General features: G+C 43.1%; 1 protein-coding gene across 3 annotated transcripts in view; it reads left to right on the top strand.

The window, feature by feature from the left end:
* Positions 1-26,404, top strand: part of SIPA1L1 (signal induced proliferation associated 1 like 1) — a 224,061-nt gene that overhangs the window by 144,943 nt on the left and 52,714 nt on the right. For all 3 annotated transcript variants that reach the window (XM_021718955.1, XM_008070855.1, XM_008070856.1), the window contains exons 6-10: positions 164-338; positions 7,996-8,099; positions 11,628-11,785; positions 21,464-22,037; positions 22,622-22,896. In XM_021718955.1, coding sequence (XP_021574630.1) covers positions 164-338; positions 7,996-8,099; positions 11,628-11,785; positions 21,464-22,037; positions 22,622-22,896 — 1,286 coding nt within the window. The remainder of the gene's footprint in view (positions 1-163; positions 339-7,995; positions 8,100-11,627; positions 11,786-21,463; positions 22,038-22,621; positions 22,897-26,404) is intronic.

The raw sequence follows: 26,404 nt of genomic DNA, 5'->3' as shown, positions 1-26,404 counted from the left end.
GCTCCACTGCATTTGTTGGATCAGACAGAAGAATTAAAACAGAAGGCGTTGGAGAGAAGAAAAGTTTGGGCTATTTTCTGGGTGTGTGTCCTGTGGGGCTTTTTGGTGTCTGAGTGGGCCAGGACCTGCCCATGTTTACATGCATATGTTGCTTGCCTTGCAGCTGAACTTCCAGCAGAAAGTGGGCATCATGTACTGCAGAGCTGGGCAGAGCACCGAGGAGGAGATGTACAACAACGAGGCCGCTGGCCCGGCCTTCGAAGAGTTCCTCCAGCTCCTGGGAGAGCGGGTTCGGCTCAAGGGATTTGAGAAGTATCGTGCACAGCTTGACACCAAAAGTAAGAGACGTGTGTGTATACCCTCCTACCAGGCGCCTTCCTCTTGCTGTGTAGATGTGCATCTGCTATATTATCCACCAATCAGCATTGCCATTTATTGCTGGAAGCTGTTGGCAAAGAAAAGGGAGCAGAGAGGGAGGATGTAGCAGGACAGTTGCAGGTTATAATCAGAGCGACTAGAGTTGGACACAAGAAAGTAGAACTATCAGAGGTGTGGCTAGGCAGGGTGGTAGGTACAGACTGTGCCAAATTGCTCCTGGATAGCGTAGCAGGAATTTCCTCATATTTACCTGGCTGTTAGGGTGATTAAGAACTCCAGAAACCATAGCCATCTGATTGTAATTCCTAAAGTGTTTGACCTTCATTAATACATTTCATAATCTTTATGCGTATCTGTATAGTCAGTATTCATACTTACTTATTTTGTATTCTTAGTTACTATCTAAGTTTTTGGTTGTTTCTCTTATTGCTGTTCATAGACTAGCTTAATCTCTAAGAAAATAGGCTTTTAACTCTGGGATTAGTTTGGCTCATAAAATGTGTTGATTAAAAGCATGATAACGTAACATTCTATTTAACTACAGTACTTGAACCTACAAGGTTGTCCACTCCCAGGCCCCAAGCCATCAGTAAAATAGTTAAGTTCTCAAATACTATTAGAGTTAAGAGTATGTTGACTTCTGCTGTGTATCTACATGTAGGCAGTTTTAAATCTTATCTCAAAATCTGTTCATAGACACCTGTGACCTGTTTGGGTTTTTTGTTGTTGTTGTCTTGTTGGGTTTTTTTTGAGACAGTCTTTGGATTAGCACACCTGGATTGCAGTCTATAGTAATCTCTGATTTTCTGTACAGGAAATTAAATAAAGAGATGAGTCATGAAAACAGAAAGGCATTCATAAACTCCACTGCAGGGAAGAATTTCCTGTTGCCATGGTTTTGCTGTTGCCAACTTGGAAACGACTTGCAAGAGAGACTATTAAAATCCATAAATAGCCTAGCTTCTTAAATATTATTTTAACATTCTACACTCTGTTCACAACTGCATAAAATGTTAGATCTCAGTGTGCCCTTGAACTCTTCTTATCCAGATAGTCCCTTATTCACCCTGTACAGTTAGCTCTTTCATGCTGTTCCCATTTGTTGTGCTGTATAAATTATCATCTCCACAAAGGACTTATTGAACAACTCTCTGGAAAGAGAATGTGTCATACACCTGTGGTTCTGTAAACGGATGGGCAGACTGGAAGTTGATAAGACTGGGTATTACTTTTGGTAATGAAGGGCAATGTGAAAAGTATATAGCTAGGCTACAGGTAAGCAGCGAGTCATCTGGAATAGGCAGTAGAATACACAAAGTAAACACTTTGTATCCCAACAACTGCAAAGGCTGGGGGTAGCCAGGATCTGCACACACCTCTGACTGCATTTAGAATTCCATAATACATTCAGTAGGGAAGGTTCTTTTTCACTGAATGACTCTCCCTTAAGGAGCTGAACTTTATGAGGCATATCTAAACTTTCGAGGCACATCTCCCAAGAATGAATTACATAAAAGCATCCTTTTCTGTCCTTTCAGGGTGTCAAGTTTCCTAAAATGAACAAAAAGTAGGAAAGTGTTTCTACTCTAAATGCCCCCAAAAAGGCAGTGTGCAAAATTCTCTCTTTTACCCCAACCCAATAGGGACAAAGACTAGAGGAGTCTATTAGCCTTGTCATGTACCCATGTTGTTATGTACTAACAGGCCACCTCACCAGGCAGCAGCCAACCCTGCTCATCCAGTAGCTTCCTGCCACCATGACACAGCCAGAGACGAGTGTCTGCTTGGTGTGCTGTGGTATAATGTCAACACATTTTATCTAATTCTAGTTTGTGTCAAGAAACCTTCAGTATAATTTTTAAAGTGCTTTTTAGAACAGATGTTCCTCAAGGGTCATTCCCACTGTAGATGTCACTTGAATCTGTGGATTTGTAGTTTTCTTCAAATTAAAGTACTATTTGTCATTAATTTTTTATATTTTCTGTCCTACCTCTCTCTTTTCTGAGCCTCCACTTACACATATGTTAAATCACTCACTAGTGTGCTGCAGGTTAATGAGGCTCTCTTCTTATTTTTGTCAGCATATTTTTTTTTCCATTTGTACTTCTGTTTGGATAATTTCTGTTAACATGTGTTTAAGCTCATTGTGTTCTTCTTTTCTTCATAGTGTCTCAATCCATTATTAATCCAGTTCTATGGAATCTTCATTTAAGATACTGTATTTCAGCACCAGATGTTGCATTTGATAATACTTGTTAGTCTCTTCAATTTTCTCCTCACTAGGGTCATGCTGTCCTGTAAACCCTTAAACATATTTATAATAGTTATTCTAAAGTCTTGATCTTCTCATTCCATCATCTCTATCACTTTGGATTTCCTTCTTTTGATGGGTTTCCTCCTGCTTGGGGTACATATCCCTGCTTCACATATCTGGTTATCTTTTATTAGATACTAGATATTGTGAATGTTTCATCATTGTGTCTTAACTTTGTTGTCTTTTTAAAAGCATGTTTGAGTTTTGTTTTGGCAGGCAGTTGGGTTACAGTATAGTCTTCATGAGTATTGTTTGTAAGCTTTGTGAAAGTCCACCCAGGGTCACCTTTACTTTCTGGCTGACTGAGCCCTGCTACTGAGGCAGGACTTCTGTCCTAGATTGTGTCCTAGAATGGCTGGTCAAAACTCTAGCATCTCCCCGTGGGATTGTTGGGCTGATGATTCTCTGGTCATTATTCTTTCCTTGTTGATTTGGCTTGGCTTTGGGAACTTCAGACTGTGTGCGTAGCTTACTCTTCATCCCAAAGTTAGGGAAACCCTGGTCAGATTTCGGAGGCTGCTTCACTCTGAGATCTCCTTTTCTGGTCCTCTACCCAGCAAATCTCAACCCCTCAGATATGAACTCAGGTCTGTTCTTGGCTTCCCCCACAAAGCCCTGCTCTGTGCTATGGTGCCAAAAGTGCCTCAAGGCAGAAAGCTGGGGGGGTCTGAGGGCTCCCCTTCTTTGATTCTTTTTCTCAAGGATCACTCTCCAACTGCATATTGTCCAGTGTCTGAAAATAGTTGTTCCAATATTGTGTCTATTTTTCTTGTTATTTACAATGGCAAGGTGAAGCCTGAATCCAGTACTTTGTTGTGACTGGAAGCAGAAGTTCCAGATACTTTTGATATAGATGCTGACTCATCTATTTCCCACAAACCCCGCTAAGTACAGTTATCCCCATTTTAAAGACTTGGCTTTGTTAGATGGTTAGAAGCTAGTAGGTGCTGGGGAACCAGAACAGAGCCAGTGGTATGTAGTCAGTGAGTGTTGAGAGAAAGCATAAATGTAGAAACACAGCCCCCTGCCAGCCTTTGGCCTTGTCCTCCCGGCTCTCATGCCCCTGGGTGACCATGCCCAGGCCATCTCCTGGGCCAGTCCCACTTGTGGTGGACTCTGATTATATTCAGATCTGAGAACTTCCCAAAGAGGGGAAAGGTTGATGGAACTATTGATCCTTTCCCTCTTTTCCCCATTATCTGGACAAAGTTCATTTCCTCATCTCAGATATGAGGGCTTATAGCAACCAAAAAGCCACAAATGAACATGACATAGGCCAGGACAGTTCTGCCACAAAGATATTTTCAGGAGTGGATTTTTTCTCCTTTTTTGTTTCCTTGTCTAGATGACATAACCTCGAGATAATTACCATCCCTGCACACGTTACCAATTACAAAAATAAACTTCCCAGCAAACAGTTTGCTGTTGGAAAGCTGGAGACAACCCTCATTTGAAGCTGTGTGCATGGATTATTATTCAGGAAGTTATTTCCTGACTGGGGCTGGTGTGTCAGGTCAGCACACGGGATTCAACACCTTTGTGCAGCACCCTTCAAGGCCCTAACCACATTCATGAGTTTGCTGCAGTATGAGTGGGTATCTGCAGCCTCCTCTATTGTTCCTCAGTATTATGAAGTCAGTTGATACTCAGGGTCTGAGAAGCAAGACTTTTCATAAAGAAAGTAAACCCTTCTTTATTTGGAATATTTGAGCTTTGATAGGGAAAGTGTAAGTAGCATTGCTTCAACGCTTTGCACATGCAGAGGGCACCTTGGAGTACTGGATACTGACAGGTGAAGACAAGAGTTGTTTTTAAGGAAACTTGACACTTTTTACCTTAACTGCACATAGTCCTTAATTTCCATAACACATTGACTGAGCATCTCTTATGAACTAGCACTTTTCTAAACATTGTTTCACTTAATCCTCAAAATACCGGGAATCTTGAAGAGCAGAGGAATGATGTGATCTGTTTGGGGTCACTGAGCAAATGACATTGTTGGCACTCGATCTTCTTACCTCCTAACTGGGACCCTAGTAATGCAGGAATCTTGCAATGTGGATGGTAGATAGACAATAGCAGTGGCTGCACTCCTAAGCTCCCACTTCACACTGGCACTGTCCTTGCCTCTCAGTATTCTGCCGACTGGGGATGCCCACCTGCAGCCACACTGCCCTTGAACTAACACACATGAACTTGCTGCCAGAACACAGATAGCACCACAAATGTTCTTGATTGCATCCTTGTGGAGTCACCTGCATCTTGACCACTGGTAAGATACACTGAAAAGACATTCATAAATATGGCAGATGCCAAAGTAGGTGGGATTCTTGGCTTCCCCAGCCACGTCATCAGTGTGAAGTGACATAACATGTCCCAAAGACCCAGTGCATGCCTCCTCGTGAGCACGTGCTGTCTTCCAGAAATGAGCTTGACACTGCCATGCTTCTGGCATCCATGTCTACATTCCCACCCAGAACAAGATTACATGGAGCAAGGTCCACCTGTGTCTGGCTCTACCACCAGAGTCTTATATGATGACCCAGCAGCCTGCTGGCCATTAGCATATCTCAGACAATGGAAGGGATAACACCCACAACCTGTCTGCGATTCTTTATTGCTCCTGGTGTGTTCTACAGTGGTGAGAATGGAGCCCAAGCTTGCTTTATTCTGTTAATCTACAAGCATTTCATTACTGAGATTACTCCTCTCTTTGTGTTCATAAACATTTAAAACTAGGAACTATCCAAAAATCAAATTGCAAGAGTTTTTCCCCTCATCCAGCTCTTCTTAAATGTATCATTTAGTGACCAGGAAATAGTTCATGGAAGACTAATTACTTTTTCCGATTCAGATACATGCACATACACCTTCATCGTCCATTGTTCAAGCATTAGACTGCCTAAGAGTGAAAGAGTTGAGCCAAAAGAGAGGCTAAGGACAATGACAGCACTGGCTGTTGGACAGTCTTCAAGTGGCAGTGTTCACTCATCTTTTCCTTTCCAGAGCAGCCGAAAAGAATATTCTTACCATCTGTCAGTGATTCAGTGTCTTCCTCTCATCTAGTCTGAGTGTGAGAAGCTTCTTCTTTAAGTGTTAAAGCTTCACATATAAACATATACATGAAGTGACATCGCCTTTCCATTCTTCTTCTTCAAGCACACTGTTACTTTAGAGATTGCACAATCTACTACTTTTCAGCCAGATAAAAAAGCTTCTTTTTTTCCCCTTCCATTTTCCTGGTTGTCATTCTGTTAAAACTTTTATAGTTTTAGGGATTTGTGGTCGCTAAAAATCAACTAAGGACATTGATGCTTTATTCTTCAGAAAATGAAACATTCTTCTACCCTCCCTGCTAAGGTTTAGGAGTGCTGATGCGCATAGTAAGTTCAGGATTTGTGGATCCCTTTCTTCTCAGAAAGGAAGGTCTCATTGTTTTGGCCCTAGTTTTATTTCTAATACTTTTGAAACTGTTTCCAGACTGTTGAAAATTATCAGCAGAACTCTGGAGTTTCTAAAGGTCCCCCAGACGCAGGCTGGTCAAGTCACACACATTGTATGTGATGAGGACACAGAGAAGAGAGAAAGGGCCAAATGTAGAGAAACAAATGACTCAGTTGTCTTTCACGGCAGTTCTTCTTTCTGGCAGTAATCCTTAGAATCAGACTTATCAAGCAAAATGCAGTAAGCAAATACTGGATGACAGTCTTTTCTTCTAGTTCATTAATTTTGCTTAAAATTGACTTGAAACACATGTAAGTACATATCAAAGCTGACCCATTCCCTTTAAAGTTTTAAACTGTACTGATCAGTTCTACAGATATTTATAGCCAGGGTCCTTGATAACAGAGAAACTCTTCTTGCCTGAGACTTGTCTTAAATAATTTCGTTGAATCCTTTATTGTAGTAATGTGCAATATTTTTGTGGAGGTGGTCATTAACACTTAGAAGATTGTTTTTCTTGAGTAGTTATCTGTTGGTGTATTTTTTGCAACTTTTGAAAAATAGTCTTTGCTTTGTCCTATTTTTGACTTGTTTTTAAGCTTCGCATGTTATGTCAGCTTCAAAATGAACCCCCCCCCCAACTCAGGCTTGAAATTCGGGGCTCTAGAACATCTTGAGTAAGCTGTCTGCAAGCTGCAGCTGTGGTCTCTTCTCAGAGCAGAGACCGAGGGCCATGGGCCTGCTGCATCAGAGATCAGAGGCACCTGGGAGTGTGTCCTGAGAACAGATTCCTCCTCGGTGAGGGCCACACTAACCGAGCAGAATCTCTGAAGATGGGGCCAGGGAATCTGCCTTTTCATCTACTTCCCAGCTGACACCGTGCATACTAAATGTTAAGAACTGCTGCCTTTTGGTATATACCTGACACTGCCTCATCTGTCATTGTCTAAAATGTAGTAAAGTGCTTTGGTCCTCCATAATCTGCTTATGGAGAATTGAGTTTGCCCAGAATAAAGGCACTTCTGTTCTTATTGCAACCCAGAAATCTAGGCCCTTGAAGTTGAAGCAGATATTCCCCTTCTGTAGGTAGTTAATAACTTTCTTCTCTGCTTTCCAGGGACTTGTGGGCACATTGATTCTGAAACTTTGTTAATGATTAAGGCAGTAGAGGTAGTTTACTGTAAGGAAGGTGAAAACGCAACACACTTAAGTCTTTAAAAAAGAATTGTTGGACATTGCTTTGTTCTTCAGTGTTTAGCAGTCTTGTTAAATTATTGTCTTGTTTTCTTGCTTGAATTGGAAGTATTAGAAAAGGGTTTCTTAACTTAATATCTATGAACAGAACTCAGGGATCTGTGAAATTGGATGAAAAACTATTTTATCTTTATTTTCAGTGACCCCAAGTTGAAGTGTAGCATTTCCTTCCATTATGAGCAGAGGCAACAAACCACAGTAGTTTAAGTTCTACCTGTGGTTTTATTGCCAATAGAAAATGTTGATATTCTCATGTCATATTGTTAGTTGTTGTAGATAAATACTACTTGTTCTCATCACTTCTTCTCAATTATAGTAGGTAACCAGACCAACTGCTAAATCTTGTTTTATAAATCTTGTACATACCATATTTTAGAATCATTTGATAATTGTATTTCAGTATAGTTGATTTCCTTTGAAATTTCATGTATTTTATTTTATAATTTTACAAATATTATTCAGAGAAGGGTTTCAATGCAAAGACTTCAGTAGACTCCAAAGAGGGTCAGATGCAAAAAAATGGACAAGGAAAAAACAGCAGGAACACTCATAGTGGTCTTGTCTAGAGTCTTTTCATCCTAAATCCCTTCCTGTTTTAACTGCAGCTGACTCCACTGGAACTCACTCTCTGTACACAACGTACAAGGACTATGAGATCATGTTCCATGTCTCCACCATGCTACCCTACACACCTAACAACAAGCAGCAGGTAAGCAGTCCTTGTGCTATCTGTGTTTCCCCCAGAAGTCTCAGTGGCAAGTTTGTAAAATCTTAAACCAGAATGTGGAGTTGTACCTGTCACAGCAGCAGACTCCTTGTGTTCTGTGGAAGTAAGGAATAGTACACGAGCTGAAAACAAGCACGGAGGCACACATTGAGGTGGGCCACCAGCTGGAAGACTTTGTGGATTAATCACTTGCTTTCACCCACGGGGACTGAGGTTTTGTGAAACCTGAAGAGAACAAGTTGAAATCCTTGGTGATTAGATGACACTGTGGAGTTGCAGAGAACAGGCACAAGTGGGTGGTGCTTCATCTCCAGAGACCAGTGCTCAAAGTGGAAAGTACTGCTGTTTCACTTTAGGCTTCAGAGGAGATTCAGTGTACTGGCTTGGAGAGCCATCCAAATAAATGTCAACAGAATCTCAGAATAATACTCTTTCTTAACTTGTTCACCAGGAGAAGGCAAGGAATATAAGTAATGATTGCATGTGCCGACGTTATACACAGTTTCCCTTAAAATGTTCTAAAAGCTCACTGCCTAGTTACTAATTACTAAAATTAGTAAAACATGAAAACTAAGAAATGACAGATTGTTATAGAGCAAAACTGGATCTGGCAGTATTGTTTTAGAACAGCCGTCCTCAACCTTTTTGGCATCAGGGACTGGTTTTGTGGAAGACGATTTTTCCACAGACAGGAGCAGGGTCAGGGAATCATCAAGCATCAGATTCTCCTAATGAGTGTGCAACCCAGATCCCTTGTGTGCACAGGGTTCTAGGGTTCATGCTTCTATGAGAATCTAATACCACCGCTGATCTGACAGAAGGTGGAGCTCAGGCCTGTAATGGGAGCAATAGGGAACAACTGTAAATACAGATGAAGCTTTGCCTGCCACTTGCATCCTGCTGTGCAGCCTGGTTCCTAAAAGGCCACAGACCGGTAGCAGTCCACAGCCCAGGGGTTGGGGGACTTCTGTTTTAAAAAATATGTAGTAGTTGTTTTTTTAAAATATTTCAAAATAAATAATGCCAACCTAAAATTTAAAAGAACTAGAGCTCTGGTAAATGCCTTTCAGTAGCTCTTACAGACTTAAGCAGTCCAGTTTTGTGACCTTAAACATGAACATGGCTTTTGTGGTTGTCAGTTGATGTCTAACACAGTTCAGGCCAGCTGCAGGATGAGTCACATCCTCTTTCATGGAATTTAACCAAATGCTACTGATCTACTCTAACACCTTATCACTTTAGGTTTGATCAAACACAAATCTAGGTAACAAAATTTTGCCTTTCATGATTGCCAAAGTAATAAGAAATAGGAAGCAGAGCAGTGAGTCAGCTATCAATACAAAGTACATTTGTTTGAAGATCAACTCCTTGGTCTGTACTTTGTTGATTTGTTCTCTGCAAATTCCAAGTTCTAGGTCTCAGAGAAAACACCGTGCTAAGAAAGATATACCAGACTTATTATTCTGATCAGTCAGTAGACAATAAAAATTTAAGAACACCAACAAGTGATCTTTTATGGAGAGATAAAGGCTTATTCTATGTGGTCACTCAGGAGAGAAAGATGAGGTTTGTTAGGGTAAAAAAATTAGTAACAAGATTTGATTAATCGTTTATTTCTAATTAAATGAGTTGAAATGCTGGCAGAGTTGGCATTAAATGGACTGCTATCTTATGTATTTAATTTAGGAGCTCAATCACTGTAAAAATGTTATGGTTCTAAATTAGAATGAGAAAGTAATGGCAGTGCTATTAAGATATTTTTATTCTCTTGCTAAGAAAGGTATTTCCTTCTATATCGTTACCTTATGTTTGGAAAAAACAGAACATATTTTAAGAGCCTTTTGCATGCATTTCTAAAGATAGATACTGTTTTCTTTTTTTTTTTTTTTTTTTTGAGTTGGAGTCTCACTCTGTCACCCAGACTGGAGTGCAGTGGCCGCTCCCGGCCACCACAGCCTCGACCCACTGGGCTCCGGCGATCCTTCCGCCTCAGCCTTCCGAGTAGCCAGAATTACAGGTGCGCACTACCACGCCTGGCTGATTTTTTGATTTATTGTAGAGATGAGGTATCGCTGCCCAGGCGGGTCTCAAACCCGCGGGCTCAGGCAATCCACTCACCTCAGCCTCGCAAAGGCGCGGATTACAGGCTAAGCCACTGAGCCTGGCTGATACTGTTTTCTTTTATACATAGTGTGAGATACATAAATGGGTTTGTTTCTATTTGCATCTTTTATTTAAGACATTTATTTTTACATATGAAGCCATATTTTGAAGAAAATGACATTGCACAAAAAAAGACAATGACATCATCTATGCAGGAATGACACAATACATAGGTAAATAGCTTTTGATTTTGATGTATCCAAGATCCTGAGTAAATGAATAATCTTTAATTATTGGTGCATTCTGTCTAGCAATCAGTACAGACCAGCCTTTATTTTCATAACAGCTGATTACATATCATGTTTAGAAATGAAGTAAACTGCCTCATTAGAAGACAGTTTGGGATGCTTTCAGATTCCTAAGGTTAGAAGTACATTTCCTGAACATTCTAACTCCCAATCCTCAACCTTCATCTAAAAGGCTGTTGTTTCTCCCAGCTGGCAGCCAGTACTAGATCATTGACTTCACTGGTATGTAATTTGTGTACCTTAATGTTACCAGGGAATTTTCTTTAAAAACAAGTTTGTAAGTACAAGCTTATGTCTAATCGGCAGTTTATATAAATGTCACACTTAAAATGTTTTCTCATTTAAGAGCCTCTGTATAATAAGTCTGAGAAGTACAAATTTTGCTGTTTTTCTCCACACTACTGAATTAAACCCCTGAAACAACACTGGCCTAGGATGATTTGGAGTGCCTGAATTTGAAAGCCAGCCATCTGAAATGCCATATAACATAGAAACAGAAGGTGATCCTAAGCAGCTTTCATTGTAATGAAGAAGCTACTTAAACTTGAAATTGTTACAACATTCTGGAATATTATTAATGTCTGTAACAACCTAAAATTATTATAAGCTTTTAAATTGTTACAACATCCTGGAATATTATTAATTTCTACATTCCCAGCTTGTGACAAAAGCTATCAGAAAACACCTTAGCCACATTTTCTTTAAATGAAGCCAATTAAGCTTGAACAAAAATTATGTTGTAATTACTTAAGCTGTTCTCATCTTTGAAAATCTTCCCTATGGCAAATTTCTTTATGTGAAAATGGAACAAAACCGTTGTTATGGAAACTGAGGAGCTGGAGGTGCTGGGACTTGGTGAAATGTGCCAGATATTGGTTAGATATACTTTAATAGCTATATATTTTATGCAGATTTAGAACATTCATTTCCATATTCTTCCTTGGAGGGAATAAGTCAGGCTAGAATACTGAAGATGACTGTGTAGATGACCTGCCCGGATATGACCTGCTTGGTGACCAGCCTGTTAAGTTCCATCACACAAGGGCACTGGAGAGAGAAAGCAGTGCTGTTATTTATGCCGGTTGCTGATCTCTTGTAGCTCCTTCGGAAGCGACACATTGGAAATGACATCGTCACCATCGTTTTCCAAGAGCCTGGAGCTCAGCCTTTCAGTCCAAAAAACATCCGCTCCCATTTCCAGCACGTCTTCGTCATCGTCCGGGCACACAACCCCTGCTCTGACAGTGTCTGCTACAGGTGCGTGTGATGGTCCAGCCAGTGCTGTATTCTGGAAGGGAAGGGAGCTTGCTACCATATACTTGTGTCTCCAGGCCGTGTTTGCAATGGCCAGATCCACATGGTGATGTAATCTGGTGGCATTGCCACTCCCCAGACACACTGACTGGATACCTGCTGTTTCCATTGGCACCTCCTCCCTAGGTGATGCCCTTCATCCATGCCATCTGGCCACCAGCTAATTACTCATGCTGCCAGTTATAGTTTGCTTTTGACATGGCAAGAGCTGAGAAGAATTGTCATAATAAGTAGGAAGGAGGAGTTAATTTTTAAAGTATTGTTACTTCAAAAGCCACAGCATTGTCACTCACTGACAATCCACACTAGCACTTCAGACTGCAAGCATAGAGGCATTTCTGTGCTTTATTAGCATCTGCTGCCACTGTTTCAATGTCACTAGTTGACCTGGTCTCAGGAGTATCGGAATTCAGGTATCTGTCTGCATGGGACTTTCTTTTTTTAACTTTTTCTTTTGAGTCAGGGTATCTGCCTGTCACACAGTCTGGAGTACAGTGGTGCAATCATGACTCATTGCAGCCTCAATCTCCTGGGCTCAGCCTCCCAAGTAACTGGCACTACAGGAGTGAGCCACTGTGCCCGGCCAATGCAGAGGTTTTTCTTTTCAAGAACACTGGAGGGGTAGGGTGTCAAAGGATCCTGTGATGCTGGCTTGATCAGGGTGTGGAGCCAGAGCAGATAAGGATAACATTCTGGCATCTGCAGCTTATTTCTAAGATCCATTGATCCTTTCAACATATGGACATTTGGGAGATCTTTTTATCCCTAAAATTTGGATAGTCAGTCATTGTTCATTTTTGATATTTGTTTCTGAAGTAATGTAGCTACTTGCACAGACTGTAGCCAATGCAGACTGACAGTTTGTGAGATCCTCGGTTACCTAATCCTCGGAGGTTGACAGGTCAGTTTCAGAAGTAAGGCAAGTGTAGTGTAGGGACAGAGCAGGTAGAGGCTACCTGGCCTCCTGCTGGCCTCTCCACTCTCATACAGACCCTTGGAACTAGTGTAGGGACTGAGCAGGTATAGGCTACCTGGCTTCCCACTGGCCACTCCACCCTGACTTGGACCCTTGGAACTGGTTTAGGGACAGAGCAGGTAGAGATTACCTGGCTGACTGCCCCATCCCCTCTCAGACTCTCAGAGCTGCTAGGTCAAGCTCTTGTTGTAAGCCTCATAGGTACTAGACAATCACATGTGGTCACCACAGTTAGTATTTCAAATCTAGGCAGTAGGAACTTCTTCTCCCCATTTTCAGGTGATATGGAATGTGGGCTCTTGCAAGATTTGACACCAGCTCAGGGGGTCTGCTCTGGAGCCCACCCCTCAGCAGCTACCGTGCTACCTCCCACATGTCATGGACACTGGGATTTGCAGTCCTTGTTCCTGACACAGAGGCTGTTCCAGAACCTCTCAGGTGCCCAGCCTGTACGAACACTCGGCCAGGGAGGCTTCCTAGGCTCCCTGGGTGGAAATTCTGACTGGGAGACCTGAGTCTATGCCTCTTACCAAGACTATCATCTCTAAAAGCTGCCTGGACTTGTAGGAGGGACACCTGGGACATTCAGCTATAATCAGATGGGTGACTGTTTGCGTTTAGAACATTTCTTGAGCAGTTAACATGTGCGTCTCAGAGTCACACACATGTCTCACACTATTGTGTAGATGGAAGGCAAGACCCCTTTGTAATGGGCATGGGGGGAGGGATTGGGGTGGAATGGGGGTAGCTGTGTGCTTTCTTTTAAAGAATTTCTTCTTTTCAGGCCTTTGTATAAGTCAATGCTGTCTAGTAGAAATGTCAAACAAGCCACATGTCAATTTTACATTTTCTCATAGCCAAGATTTTCAGAAGTAGTAAGATTTAGGTGAAATTAATTTTGATACTGTGTTTTTTGACCCAGTGCTATATGTTTTATTTACTCGTATATCTAAACATCATCACTTTAACATGAATTAACATGTAATTTTTTAACAATTAGAAATTATTGCCACATTTAACATTTATTGGACTAAGTACGTCTTTGTCATCTGGAGTACATTTTAGACTTACAGCAATTTCGATACTAATCTTTCATTGGTGATACTTAATCTGTATTTAGATTTCATAAAATTTACAATTGAAAGGTAGATTTATATACACAGATTGTTCCAATTTTTTTTTTTTTTTTTTTTTAGTTGAGGTCTTACTCTGTTGCCCAGGCTGGAGTGCAGTGGTATGATCATGGCTCATCACAGCCTCAACCTTCTGGGCTCAGGTGATCCTCCTGCCTCAGCCTCCTGAGTAGCTGGGACCACAGTCACATGCCACCAAGTTCAGTTAATATTTTTGTTTTTTATAGAGGCCAGGTCTTGCTATGTTGTCTAGGCTGGTCTCGAATTCCAGGGCTCAAGTAGTCTTCCTGCATTGACCTCCCAGAATGCTGGAATTACAGACTTGAGTTGTCATGCCTGGTCCCAAATATACTTTGTAAAAGCTTTGAAATAACTGAATTGAGTGTAAGTTTTTAAGATGTAATATTATTCATATTCCTTGGTCACATGAGCATATCTCAAGTGGTCCACAGCCACGCGTGGCCAGTGGATGGCACAAGTCTAAACAGATGCTGACAGGCAAGAACATCAGCCTTTTTTGGTATTTTGTATCGTTTTCTTGTCATTCCTCCCCAACAAATCATGAATGCTGAATGTCCCCTTCTGTCTGTGATCGGCTGCCTGCAGAACCTGTCCTTCAAACACTACCATTAGTACTGGAAGTAGGACACCAGATGCCCTGCTTGTGATATGTGGGCATGTCTGGGGTTTCCTGACTGCCAAGCTTGTTTGAAGGCCCAACACATGGCATTTAAACTGAATTTAAGCCCTTTATAAGTCCCAGAGAACAGAGCAGTTTGTAACATCACTGCAGGAAATCACAAGAGAGTATAAACAGTGACCTTTTCCTACTGTTGGCCTTAGACATCAATCATTTTCTCTGTCTTCAGAGGAGGCATATGTGTTTCTGGGTGTGGAGACAACACATTGGATAGGGGTCTCTCTTGTAGCTCTTTATGCAGGAGGAGAGTGCAAGGGGCATATTTTCTCATTAAAATTAATGTATTATGAAGTAGAATAGAAATGAATATAAACTCTAAGATAAAACATGGGTCTTCAGAGAACTTCTGCACCCTTGACTTTTTCTTGTACCCCAGCCACTTCCCAAACATCCCAGAGTATGGACTTTAGGCTCTTTCATCAGGCGTACTTTGGTGGGAAAGTTCTGTAATAAATTGATTTACATTCATTTAAACTGATTTAACTTGACCCCTAACTGGCATAGCTAGAGTAACTCAGATGCTTTTTGCCATTTAAGAACTCTTGGCCTCCACTATTTCGCTGTGAGCATTCGTATGTTTACTTGTGTGTACCTACCCAGTACCTGCACTTGAAGAGTGGGAATGTTTTCTCAAGGGCGTGTCTTGTGTGACAGTGTAGAGGAGTGTCACACGGGCTCTTACAGGGTGAAGTTACGCAGACATTCAACTGAGGATGGGACTGGGTGCAAATGTGAAAGCACGGATGGAATTCAGTGGAAGAAAGAGATCATTGCAGGAATGGTCAGCAGTGTAGACAGATGTGGATACTAGAAGGCAGGAGGGAGACTGGCCACTGATGTGAGGATGGTGCCTGGCCTGTCAAGACCCTAGGGATGCTGGGCCATCAGCTTAGCAAGTAGAGTAAGTAGAGTTTGAGAAGACATACCCAGAGTCCCCATGCAAGGTGACTTGTACACAGAGAGACAGGCTTGGGGGCTGCTGTCACCATGTGCATCTTGCTTCTCATCATATACTTGCTCTCATTGTTGTGGGCCCTGGGCTGTGACAGAGCAAAGAGAAAATTCCCTGGGGTGGATCCAAAGGTGACATCCCACAGTAACATGTTGTTGCATCTCCCTGGGGACCAGAACGTTGATGTAGGAAAACTGGTAAGCTGAGACTCATTCCTGAGACCATTGGCCTCCAGTGTTAGGACACACCAAGAGCTCGTGCCAGTTCCTCAAGTCTGCCAACTGCAGTTTGTCCCATTGCTGACACAAGCATTTTCAACCTGTCATCTGCATCATTGTGTGACCATCACTGTCCAGGCATCCCATAGAGCAGATTGGAAGCAACAGAAAGATGGAGTGTTAGTGGCAGGTGCATACTGAGAACAAAAGTGTGTGACTACTGACGGAGGAAATGCAGACTCAGTGAGTACAGCAGTCTGGGTCGTTTGCTTTGAGGTCAGACAACCAAACATAGTCATCCCCCTTTGTCTGTGGGAGACATATTCCAAGACCCCAGTGGGTTCCTGAAACCACAGACAGGACTCAACCCTATGTATACACCATTTTCTCCTATATATGCATACCTGTGATACAGCCTAATGTCTACATTAGCTCAGTAAGAGGTTGATGCAATAACTAATAGTAAAATAGAACAATTATAAGAATATACCTTAATAACAGTTGTGTGAATGTAGTCTCTCCATCTCAAAATGCCTTACTGTACTGCACCGAGGGTAACAGAAACCACAGAAAGTAAACCCTGGGTGGGGGACTGCTGTATACTCCACTTACTCTGAGGGCTTCCTTAAAACAGTATAGAATGGCACCATTGTCAACAACTGAGGAACTGAGGGATCCAGACATTGATCATCCAAGAATGCAGATACCACAGAGAGATGAATGTGTACCTCATAGTGGAAGAACACAGCCTCACCTAGGAATGCATCCTCCCCACTGAGTCTGAATCTGATCAAGCCTTTAAACAAATAAATTTACAGAAAGTACATGAGACAAGAGGAACATGTGTAGGTGGCAAAGTTCACACTCTAGATTAGTCTATAGACAAACAGCCCAAATTCTTCAACAAATGAATGGGAAGAAATAGAAAAGTAGGGAGAAGTCTGTGGAGCAAAACATTTCTTAAAGATAAACTAATTGCAGTGTGTAGCCCTTATTTGCATCCTAATTTAGACAGATCCTAGGATATCTTGAACAAATGGAAACTGGAAAGTCAACGCACTCTTTGACTAAGGAATCATTATTAATTTTAAAAGTAGGATACTGTAATAATTACAGTAATGACCCTGAGTCTTCAAAACGGATGTTGAATTGTGGTCAGTAACTGCATTTAAGAAAGTAGAAGTGCTCATTCCTCCTCTGGGAAAAGTGTCTGTACACAGGAATTAAAACATAATCAGGAGCCGGATGTTGTGCTAAAAGCCCATGGAATAAGATCAGACTATTGAACTTCTTATTTCTTAAATCTCCCTTTCTGTGCACTAGAGTATTGCTTGTTATCTACTGAAATGAGCAGAAGGGAGTGTGGTGTGTGCACAGCTAAGAATCTGTGTTTATCCTCTTTCTTCTCTTCTCTCAAAAAAATAAAGTAAAAATAATAATCATAATCATAAATGATTTTGCAAGCTTTAGTGAAGAGGAAAGAAAATCCAAGTGGGTCACGTGGAGGCAGTTTCTTCCAGAAGGTCTGCTCCAAATCGCAACTAATCAGCATCTTGTCATCCATGCAGCTGGCCTTTCTAAGACAGCAACTTGATGACATCACTCACTTTATGTGCCTTAAGCCATTTAGGGAAGAGTTCAGACCCTAGCACAGCACAGCCTGCTGCCGGGGGTCCCTTAGGTCTGGCCTTCCCTATCTCTCTGCCTCTTTTGGCACTTTCACCCCTCCCCACCCTGCTCTGCCTCATTCTCAAGGAACTGCTTCCCACTACTCAGGACATGTGCCCCCGCATCTGCCACTCAGGGCTGGGGGCAGGCTCTTCCCATACACGCCTGCCCTCCTTCCACAGTGAATTCCTGCCCTTTTCTCTGACAAGGCTCCTGACCTCCCAAGACTAGATGAGGGGCCCTTCCTAAGTGGTGTCAGCAGCACTCCGTACTTGCCCATCACAGCATCAAACCCCTGGACATGACCCCAGGCTTGGAGATGTGGAGGGCTGGCCTGAGACCCCTCACACTGCACATAGCCTTGTGTGGGGTGACACTGTGTATGTGTGTGGCAAGTGGACACCACTAGGGTCGGGAAAGTGGCTGGCGCTTGTCAAGTCACAAGGCATGCCTGGCCTGCTGGGCTGCCTCCTTGGGAAGCTCCTGAACCAGTGATCCAATTCAGGCTCCAAGAAGAGGAGCCTCCCTGTGCCATTCTGGCATTTTCCATGTCACCTTCCTTTTCAGTTTTGGACTGGGGATTGTTGTTTATTGCTGTTTCTCCCTTGTGCTTCCCAAGTTCAAGTGCATTTTCATCGTTTTCCATTGAAACTTCTATTCAGATGTCTCTGGCACATTCCCATGTTTCAACTTGAAACTGGCTTTGAGTGTCAAGACTGGTTACTTCTTTGCAAGTTGGTTGTTGCCAACAAATGTAACATGGCCCACACTGCAGGGGCCCACTGCCTCAGGGTGGTCTCTTTGGCTATGCAACTCATATAGGTGGTCCCTTTCAGCAAATGCCTCAGGAGTGGAAGGTTTCAAGGTATTTCTCAGAAAGAAGGAGAGTAGACTTCTCTTAGAGCACACTTCTGGCTGTCCAGAAGCCTAAATTTTAGCCCTGGCTCTCTCGAACAACCTCAGGCATATCCTTTTCTTTCTCTGCATGTGTTTCCTGGAGAAGTGAACAATTTGTACCTGCTGCTTCAATGGAGGTTTGGGGAGATGGCAAACCACAGTGTAAAAACAGGTTACCTTCCTGGTCCTTCACTATACTTAAAAATTTTGGAAAAGAACATACTTTTATATTAAATGAACACAAAAAACTTTCAATAAAATGTAAAATTGAGGTGAATTTTAAGATGAAACTCAAGATTTTATTGAAAGAGTTTGAGAAACACTATATTTTCCAAGTTCCCTTCTTGTGATAATTCTCCATAACTGTTTCAGCCTCTGAGCTCCCATCTGTTGGTCATCTAAATAACCCTCTTGAGAGAACATTCTAGTCCTCAAAAATGGTGGGTAAATAACTCATGGCTATAATTTTAAAGAATGTATTATTTCTGAAAAGGATAGAGTATTTCAAACTAGGCTGACATAAGTGTGGTCAAGCAGAGAACTTTTGGAATCTGCTTTTAAAAATAGCAAGAACCATCTATATTAATAATTAGTACACCTTAGGTTTCTGTATATACAAACTAAGACTCCAGAAAGGCTTATATACTCTTTGGCTAAGACCTGTCTTTATTCAAGAGTTCAGTATTTGTTCATTATCTAAATTAATGAACTTTTAATCTTGTGGAAACCTTGGAAGTTAGATTTATCCAAAGCAAAATCCCTATTTCGAAAGAGTGTTAGAGGGCCATCTTCCCTCCCCTTCTGTAAGGGTTCTGTTTCTGATGATGCAATGCTGATTTCAGTATCCGTATCGCTTGCCTCCCTGCCAAGGTGACTCATTGGTAATGATATGTTAAGGATTCTGTTCTTGTCCTCACAGTTTATTCTACATGTTTCTACTGTTGGTAGGTTTTCAGTATGCTTGTCTAAAGTTCTGTAAACTAATAAATAGATAATGTAGAAAGTCATGAGATCAAGGAGCAAATGAATGGAGAGGCTCCTGGTCACACTCCCTCCTCATTAAAAATAAAGTCACTGAGAAAGAAGAAAGATTGGAGTAAAATCAGCAAGAACAGAACTTGCCAATTTTAAAATGAAAGGTATTAAATATTTTTGGATTCCTACAGGATTCCTCTTAGAAAATCTAGCACATCTGGATTTCAGCACCTTTTGATCGATGTTAAAAGAAAAAAAAAACACAATCAACTTAAAATGATACAGTTGTCAGCATTAAAGCCAGACAGTTTCCATTAAACAAGAGAAACTGCCTCCTTGTACTTGCCTCCTGGTATAATTAAGCCTTAATTAATGCACACCGGTTCTGCGAGCTCTCTTCTCCAGGCAGAAGATGGAGCACAGTCTGCCACCCTTCTTTGTCATGCAGTGAACTGGGCAGTCTTTTTTTTAAAATAAACTTGTGAAAATCAATAAATAGTCCATTCCGTGACCTTCTTCTGACAATGTAGCTTATCTACTTAACAAAAACATAACTTGTATCCTGAGATTGCTGATTTTTATTTATCTTATTTTCACAAGGTATAATTATTTTTTGAAAAGCAAAAATGGATATCTTAAAGCAAGAACCCTTTTAAAAATAAGAAGTGAGGGCTGGGTGTGGTTGCTCATGCCTAGGATTCCAGCGCTTTGGGAGGTCGAGGTGGGAGGATTGCTTGAGCCCAGGAGTTCGAGACCAGCCTGGACAACATAGTGAGACCTCATCTCTACAAAAAAATTGTTAAAAAATTAGCCAGACACAGTGGTGCATACCTGTAGTTCCAGCTACTTGGGAGGCTGAGGTGGAAGGGTCACCTGAGCCCAGGAGGTCGAGGCTGCAGTGAGCCATGAGTGTGCTACTGCACTCCAGCCTGGGCAACAGTGAGACCCCCAACTCAAAAAAAAAGAAGTGAAACAGAGCTCTTCAATTTTATTTGAAAGGTGCATATTCTCTGACATCCTTTCTGTTGTAGAGTTCAGAAGAAACAGATTTTTCTATTACTTCCCTATACTGGATACAATTCCATAATCTACTCGTTAAGTAATTTGGAAGGAGGGTATTTGTTGTGTTGGAATCATTTCTGACCATATCAGACTGCTGAAATCCTGGAACATGGTACAAAACACACAAACTCCTTGCCCACTTAATTCCATTCTGTTGTTGTTTTAGGAGATGCTTAATTATTTCTCTTTTGAGGTTAAAAATAATAGGTTCTGACAGATGTTCCTATGGTTCTTTTCTTAGGCCCATCTTCAGCAATATACGTGCAGGGGAAATGATTGGAACAGGCTTTCTTAGAGCATCTTGCTTAAAGGAATGGGATAAGGAAAATATTTATCTTGCAAATAGATTGTCAGAATCAAATAGCAAAAGGACCAAAGAATAGCTCAGTTGAAAAATATGATTTTAAAGCACTATTATTGTTATATAAAGATCATACTCATTCTATTACTTAGATTCCAATTTTCATTTTAAAATTATGCTTTTAATATGGTTGCGTAATGCCTCACACTTAGGCCAGCATATATTCATTTAGTTTTATTAAAATTTAATCCATTTTTTTATGTCACATCTTCTGATATTTCCATCATAAGTGGTCTCCTCATTGGCATCATGTCTAAAATGGAGAACGTGTGTTCTTGCAAAATCTGGGCTTGTTCTGCAAGATTATGTGATTGTAGTAGCCCTCCTTGAAAACCATCAGTAGGTGTTTATAATGTCTCTTATGCAGAATATTACGGTAAATCTATTTTTTTCCATGGGGTTATAGTTAGTTTCCTATGTGTTAAAAAAAAGTTAATCTTTAAGTTTTGGGGGGGATTATTTTTGGCCTATAAAAAAAATTACATTCAACCTAAATATGGCTGAATGCAAACGTGTGTTCATATTAAGCAGAAATGTGTGTTGTTTCTTGTGGAAGAACAGACAGCTATCTTGCTTCTAAGATGTGTCTCTGCCTTTGAGAAAGTGTGTTTTGTTCTCATGTTGTGAGCCTGAGAAATACTGACAGCCTCTTCCTCTCTGGTTTTTGTTTATCTCTCAGCGTGGCTGTTACCAGGTCCAGAGACGTGCCTTCCTTTGGGCCTCCCATCCCAAAAGGGGTCACTTTCCCCAAGTCACATGTGTTCAGGGACTTCCTTCTGGTCAAAGTGATTAATGCGGAAAACGCTGCTCACAAATCGGAGAAGTTCCGAGCCATGGCGACACGTACCCGCCAGGAATACCTGAAGGACCTGGCGGAGAAGAACGTCACCAATACCCCTATCGACCCTTCTGGCAAGTTCCCCTTTATCTCCCTGGCCTCCAAAAAGAAGGAGAAGTCTAAGCCATACCCAGGTGCTGAGCTCAGCAGCATGGGGGCCATTGTGTGGGCTGTCCGCGCCAAGGACTACAGCACAGCCCTAGAGATTGACTGCCTCTTGGGGATCTCTAATGAGGTCGTCGTCCTCATCGAGCAGGAGACGAAGAGCGTGGTGTTCAACTGTTCCTGCAGGGACGTCATCGGGTGGACCTCAGCCAATGCTAGCCTCAAGATCTTCTATGAGCGTGGAGAGTGTGTCTCGGTGGAGAGCTTCATGGGCAGCGAGGACATCAAGGAGATGGTCAGGAGGTTGCAGGTGAGCGCCTTTCCACCCACATACACAGGTCATCTTCTGTGAAGTCTCCAGCACAGACTAGAGCCCCAGTATCAACTGTGCACTGGTCCATGAGTGCCTCAGAAAGCTCTCTGAGGATGTGACACAGAGTTTATCTCATGCTTGCTTTCCATGAGGTCTTGGGTGAATGGTGGGAAGAGTGGGGAAGACATGTATACTGTGCATGTGTTGAAAACCTGCTGGTAGGTGACTGACCCTCTGGCCTTGGAAGTAGATTCCACAGCCTAGTCAGTCAGGACGGTTTGAGCATCTGCTGGCTTACGTCCTGGAAGGGCGAAATGGGTGGCGGAAGGCAGGTTCTCCTTGCTGCTGGCTTCCTGTGGATCCCTCTCAGAGGCTTCCTTGAACTTAAGGGAAGCCACTAAGCTTCTTGAGGTTACAGGGATGCTTCTGTTGGCCTGGTGAGCAGAGGCTGGTGAGGGGCAGTAGCCAACCTCCCTTTCGTCTCGAATGGGGCTCAGAGGGAGCCCTGCCTGAGGGTCTTGCAGCTCCGTGCCCATGCCACACCCAGCACATTAACCACCACCTCTCTTTTCCTCATCTAGTTCGTCTCAAAAGGCTGTGAGTCAGTGGAGATGACTCTGCGAAGAAACGGGCTGGGACAGCTTGGTTTCCATGTCAACTACGAGGGTATCGTGGCTGATGTAGAGCCCTATGGTTATGCGTGGCAGGCAGGGCTGAGACAAGGCAGCCGCCTGGTGGAGATCTGCAAGGTGGCGGTGGCCACCCTGAGCCATGAGCAGATGATTGACCTCCTGAGGACATCTGTCACAGTGAAGGTCGTCATCATCCCCCCGCACGACGACTGCACCCCGCGCAGGTAGGTATGAGCCAGCAGCCAAGGGCAGGGTTGTAGGCCACACAGCATGTGCCTCCATGAGCATCTTGGAGGGGGAGGGAGGTGGACACTATGGGGATGGTAGGTTTTGCACTGTGCTGGGCATGCCTCTGAGGAAACCTGACTAGGAGCAGCAACTGGAAAGAATGACCCACATAGGACCCTTCCCAGGCCACATATGGGCTTTGCTCCCCAGGGAGGAGTCTGGGCAAAGCCATCATAAGCATGTGGCGCCAGTAGCTAAGAGGCAATCAGCACATCATGCCTGAACACACTTAGTGTCTCAGATGGTCCAGTGTTTTCACTCGTGCTCCATGAACTCTCATGCTCTCTGTCTTGACTTGCACATAGTTGTTATCCAAAGCTCAAAATGCCATTTAGGCCCTAGCTGGCCTGGCCCAGGCCACTGCCAGTGGCCACCTGCCTTTTCTACCTGCGTCTTTGTGTGCTGGAAGCTGGCCTCAGACAGCCACCCTGCCCTCCATCCCTGCCAGCAGTTAGTGCTGCTGAAATGTCATTTCTCTGTCTCTGGAAGGTTTCTCGATGGAACAAGTTTAGTCAACCATTTCTTCTGTCCTTTGGGCATACATATGCTATTTTTGCTAGTTTTTTAAACATCTTTTTAAAAAATTATAAATCTTATGCCTTCTAAAACCAAGACTATCATCTTTATTCTGTTTTCCCACCAAAATGACCAGTCCTACACCTGATCTGTCCTGGATTTGTGAATCACCTCCTGGACAACCCGGATAGCATGCATGTGTCAGGATGTAGTGCAATCGCTCTGTCTGATGTTTAAAGAAATATTCTCTCTTGGGTGACTGCATTTTCCTGGAAACCAAAATGTGAACCAGCTATTTTACAAGGGGAGAATATTCAGAGACTGCTCCCCCACGCACCCTGCTCTGGTTGACAGCCTCCCAGCCTCAGCCTCTTTCTGTTTCCTCGAGCACGTCATCAGGAGCATTGAGCTGCAGGAGAAAGGCTTATGGCTCTCTCCAGTGTGCCTCGCTCCTCTCATCTCTCTGCTGTCTCTTGTCTACCTTATTGCTTCTAAACAGGCCATTATAAATGCAAAAGATAACCAGGCTTTGTAAATGTCCGCCTTAGTTACACACAGTCAGATGATATAGACATACATCTGAGGACCATCTGTCAAGTTGAAGTCCTCAGAGGACTCACCCTTATTTCTGGCTCCCAGGTTTATATGCGGGAAAGGACAGGGAAGGAGGCTCGTGTGAGTAGAAGGAAGGAGCAGCACTGTGACACTGAAGAGTTGTTATCAGGAAGCTGACAGAAGCCTGGCCCTAGGTGGCAGGTGTGCTAGACTAGATCTGTCTTCCATGGTGTGTTAGTGAAAATAACATTTATTGAGTATTTTACTTGGCTGTGCCACGCCCTAGGAGAAGCACTTGGCTGGGCTAGTGTGTTCAGCCCTTAGGACAGCCTGTGACGGTCTTATCATCCTTCCAGTCAGTTATGATACAGCCGAGACCTAGAAAGGGCAGTACTTCCTCAGCTCATCAGGCATGTTTTGGTCTGACTCAAGAGTCCGACTCGTGACTGCCCCTTTGTGTGCTTAGAGCACACATCCTTTCTTCTTACACCAGAGCATGCAGTGATAGGCAGGGAAGTTGGTTTCTGTGGGAAGAAACCTGGATTTTGTAAGTTTTGCTGATTCCCGGAGTGTAAGCTCTCCACTGTGCTGACTCCAAGCTTCCCACCTGGCATTGCTGCAGGCGGCACTGGGGTAGATGGGATAGTCAGAACCCTGAGGTAAGTAAGACAGCAGCCCTGTGAAGCACTTGGCCTTCCCCTGGGTGTCCACTACTGCTGGGGGGGAGACAGGAAGGCTGTGACAGGTTCCTTCCTCACAGTCTCCATCTACCAGGAAGTCACCATCAGGTCTTGGGGCAGGGTGTTGGATGTGCTGTGTGGAGGTTTTGGGAGTTTTCAGTCTCCCCTCTTTCCTGCACAAGTGACTTTGAAGGAACCATCTGAACACTTCACCTTGACAGTGTCCACAAAACAGGACAGTGCTCCTGTTGCTTGCCCTTCTTCCTCGCATTCACCCCTACTGCTGTCTTCCTGGCAGCTAATCGCTCCTTGAAAAATCTCTTCTCTGGCAACCCTGACTTTGCCTCCAGAGGAGGCAGGACAGATCTCCAGGCAGGCTGCTTTCTACTCCGGCTGTAGGGTCTTCTGAGTCGCCAGGCCCTATGGGGCTGCAACCCCGGGGGCAGCGACTCTGTACAGATGCCCACAGCTTTGTATGTTCTCAGGGGAGAGTTGTTTGTTTTGAAAAGACAGCTTTAAAAAAAAATAAAAGCCAGTTTAACAACAGAAAAGTGGTGCTTAAATAACAGATGTAAAGTAGGGTTCTTTTCCCTGTGCAGGGAAAATAAGCAGACCCTCTATGAATTGCTTCCAAACTACAAGTTTCTTAAGAGGGGCAGGGAGTGGATAACCAGTCTTCCAAGCCTGCTGGGCACTGGCACTTTCTTCTTTCATCCTCATGGCTGCTTCCTTTCTATTAACACCATGAAGAGTAGGAGGCTGGAGGGTTCAGGCCCGTCCAGAGTAAGTGCAGGGGCGGGCAGCCCCGGCATGAGGGACGTGCTCCTGGTGGACGTCACCAGAAGACTCCCGAATGAGCAGGCCCCTCTGCAGGAGGTGCCCAGCCTGCACCCTTGCCCATTTCCCCTCTGGGTGTGTGACCAGCACTGGGATATTCATGTCCGTGACCCGAGTCTTCAGTGCCATTCTCTTAGCAAGATGGAAAGAGTCTGGATGACAGAGTAAATTGTTGCATTTTGGATGGTGGGGCACATGGGCCACCGCCCTGGGCTCTGCTGAGGGCCATGGGCCTACTCTGTTTACAGAATGCCATCACAGCCATTTGAAAAGAGGAGCGAAGAACAAGCAAGTCACACGGACAGACCAAGTGGCCTTTTAAGCAAGCAAAGGTCACAGTTTCCTCTTCGTTTTCTAACACCAGTGTTTTAAAGTGCAGAGGCATGCTGCTTCTGAGCTGGATGGGCAACTGGGAATCACTTGGTTCACATCTCAGTTTTCAGATGAGGAGCTTTGCTTCAAGGGAATGGTGTGTTTTTTCTAAACCAGAGTCATGTGGCTTGAGGGGCTGAGCCAGTGTTGTGAGGTTCTGTTCATTATCCTGTTAGCCAGTTCCCTGTGTTTCATAGTGTCTTAAGGAAAAAGGAGAGAGTAATGAAAAATAAGAAGTTAAAAGAGAAAAAATAAAATGACTGAAAAACAGAATAAGAAGATGTAATGGGCTTTGGATTAACTTATGGTTTCAGCAGGTCACTATTTGTCCGTCTAGCACTGACATTGTAGTTCCTGCTGGCCACAGCTCTTTAATTGAGTTTTATTACAGCTGTTGGATTTTCCTTGAGGCCTTGTAGTGCTTGAGTTACTGACTGATAAGGCCAAGCTGCAGGTAGATTAATTCTCTGGTCTCTAGACCTGG

Source organism: Carlito syrichta, unplaced genomic scaffold, assembly GCF_000164805.1.
Source record: "Carlito syrichta isolate Samal-C Ts95f unplaced genomic scaffold, Tarsius_syrichta-2.0.1 Scaffold314032, whole genome shotgun sequence".
Taxonomy (NCBI): Eukaryota; Metazoa; Chordata; class Mammalia; order Primates; family Tarsiidae; genus Carlito; species Carlito syrichta.
This window is presented reverse-complemented; position numbering and strand designations above follow the sequence as displayed.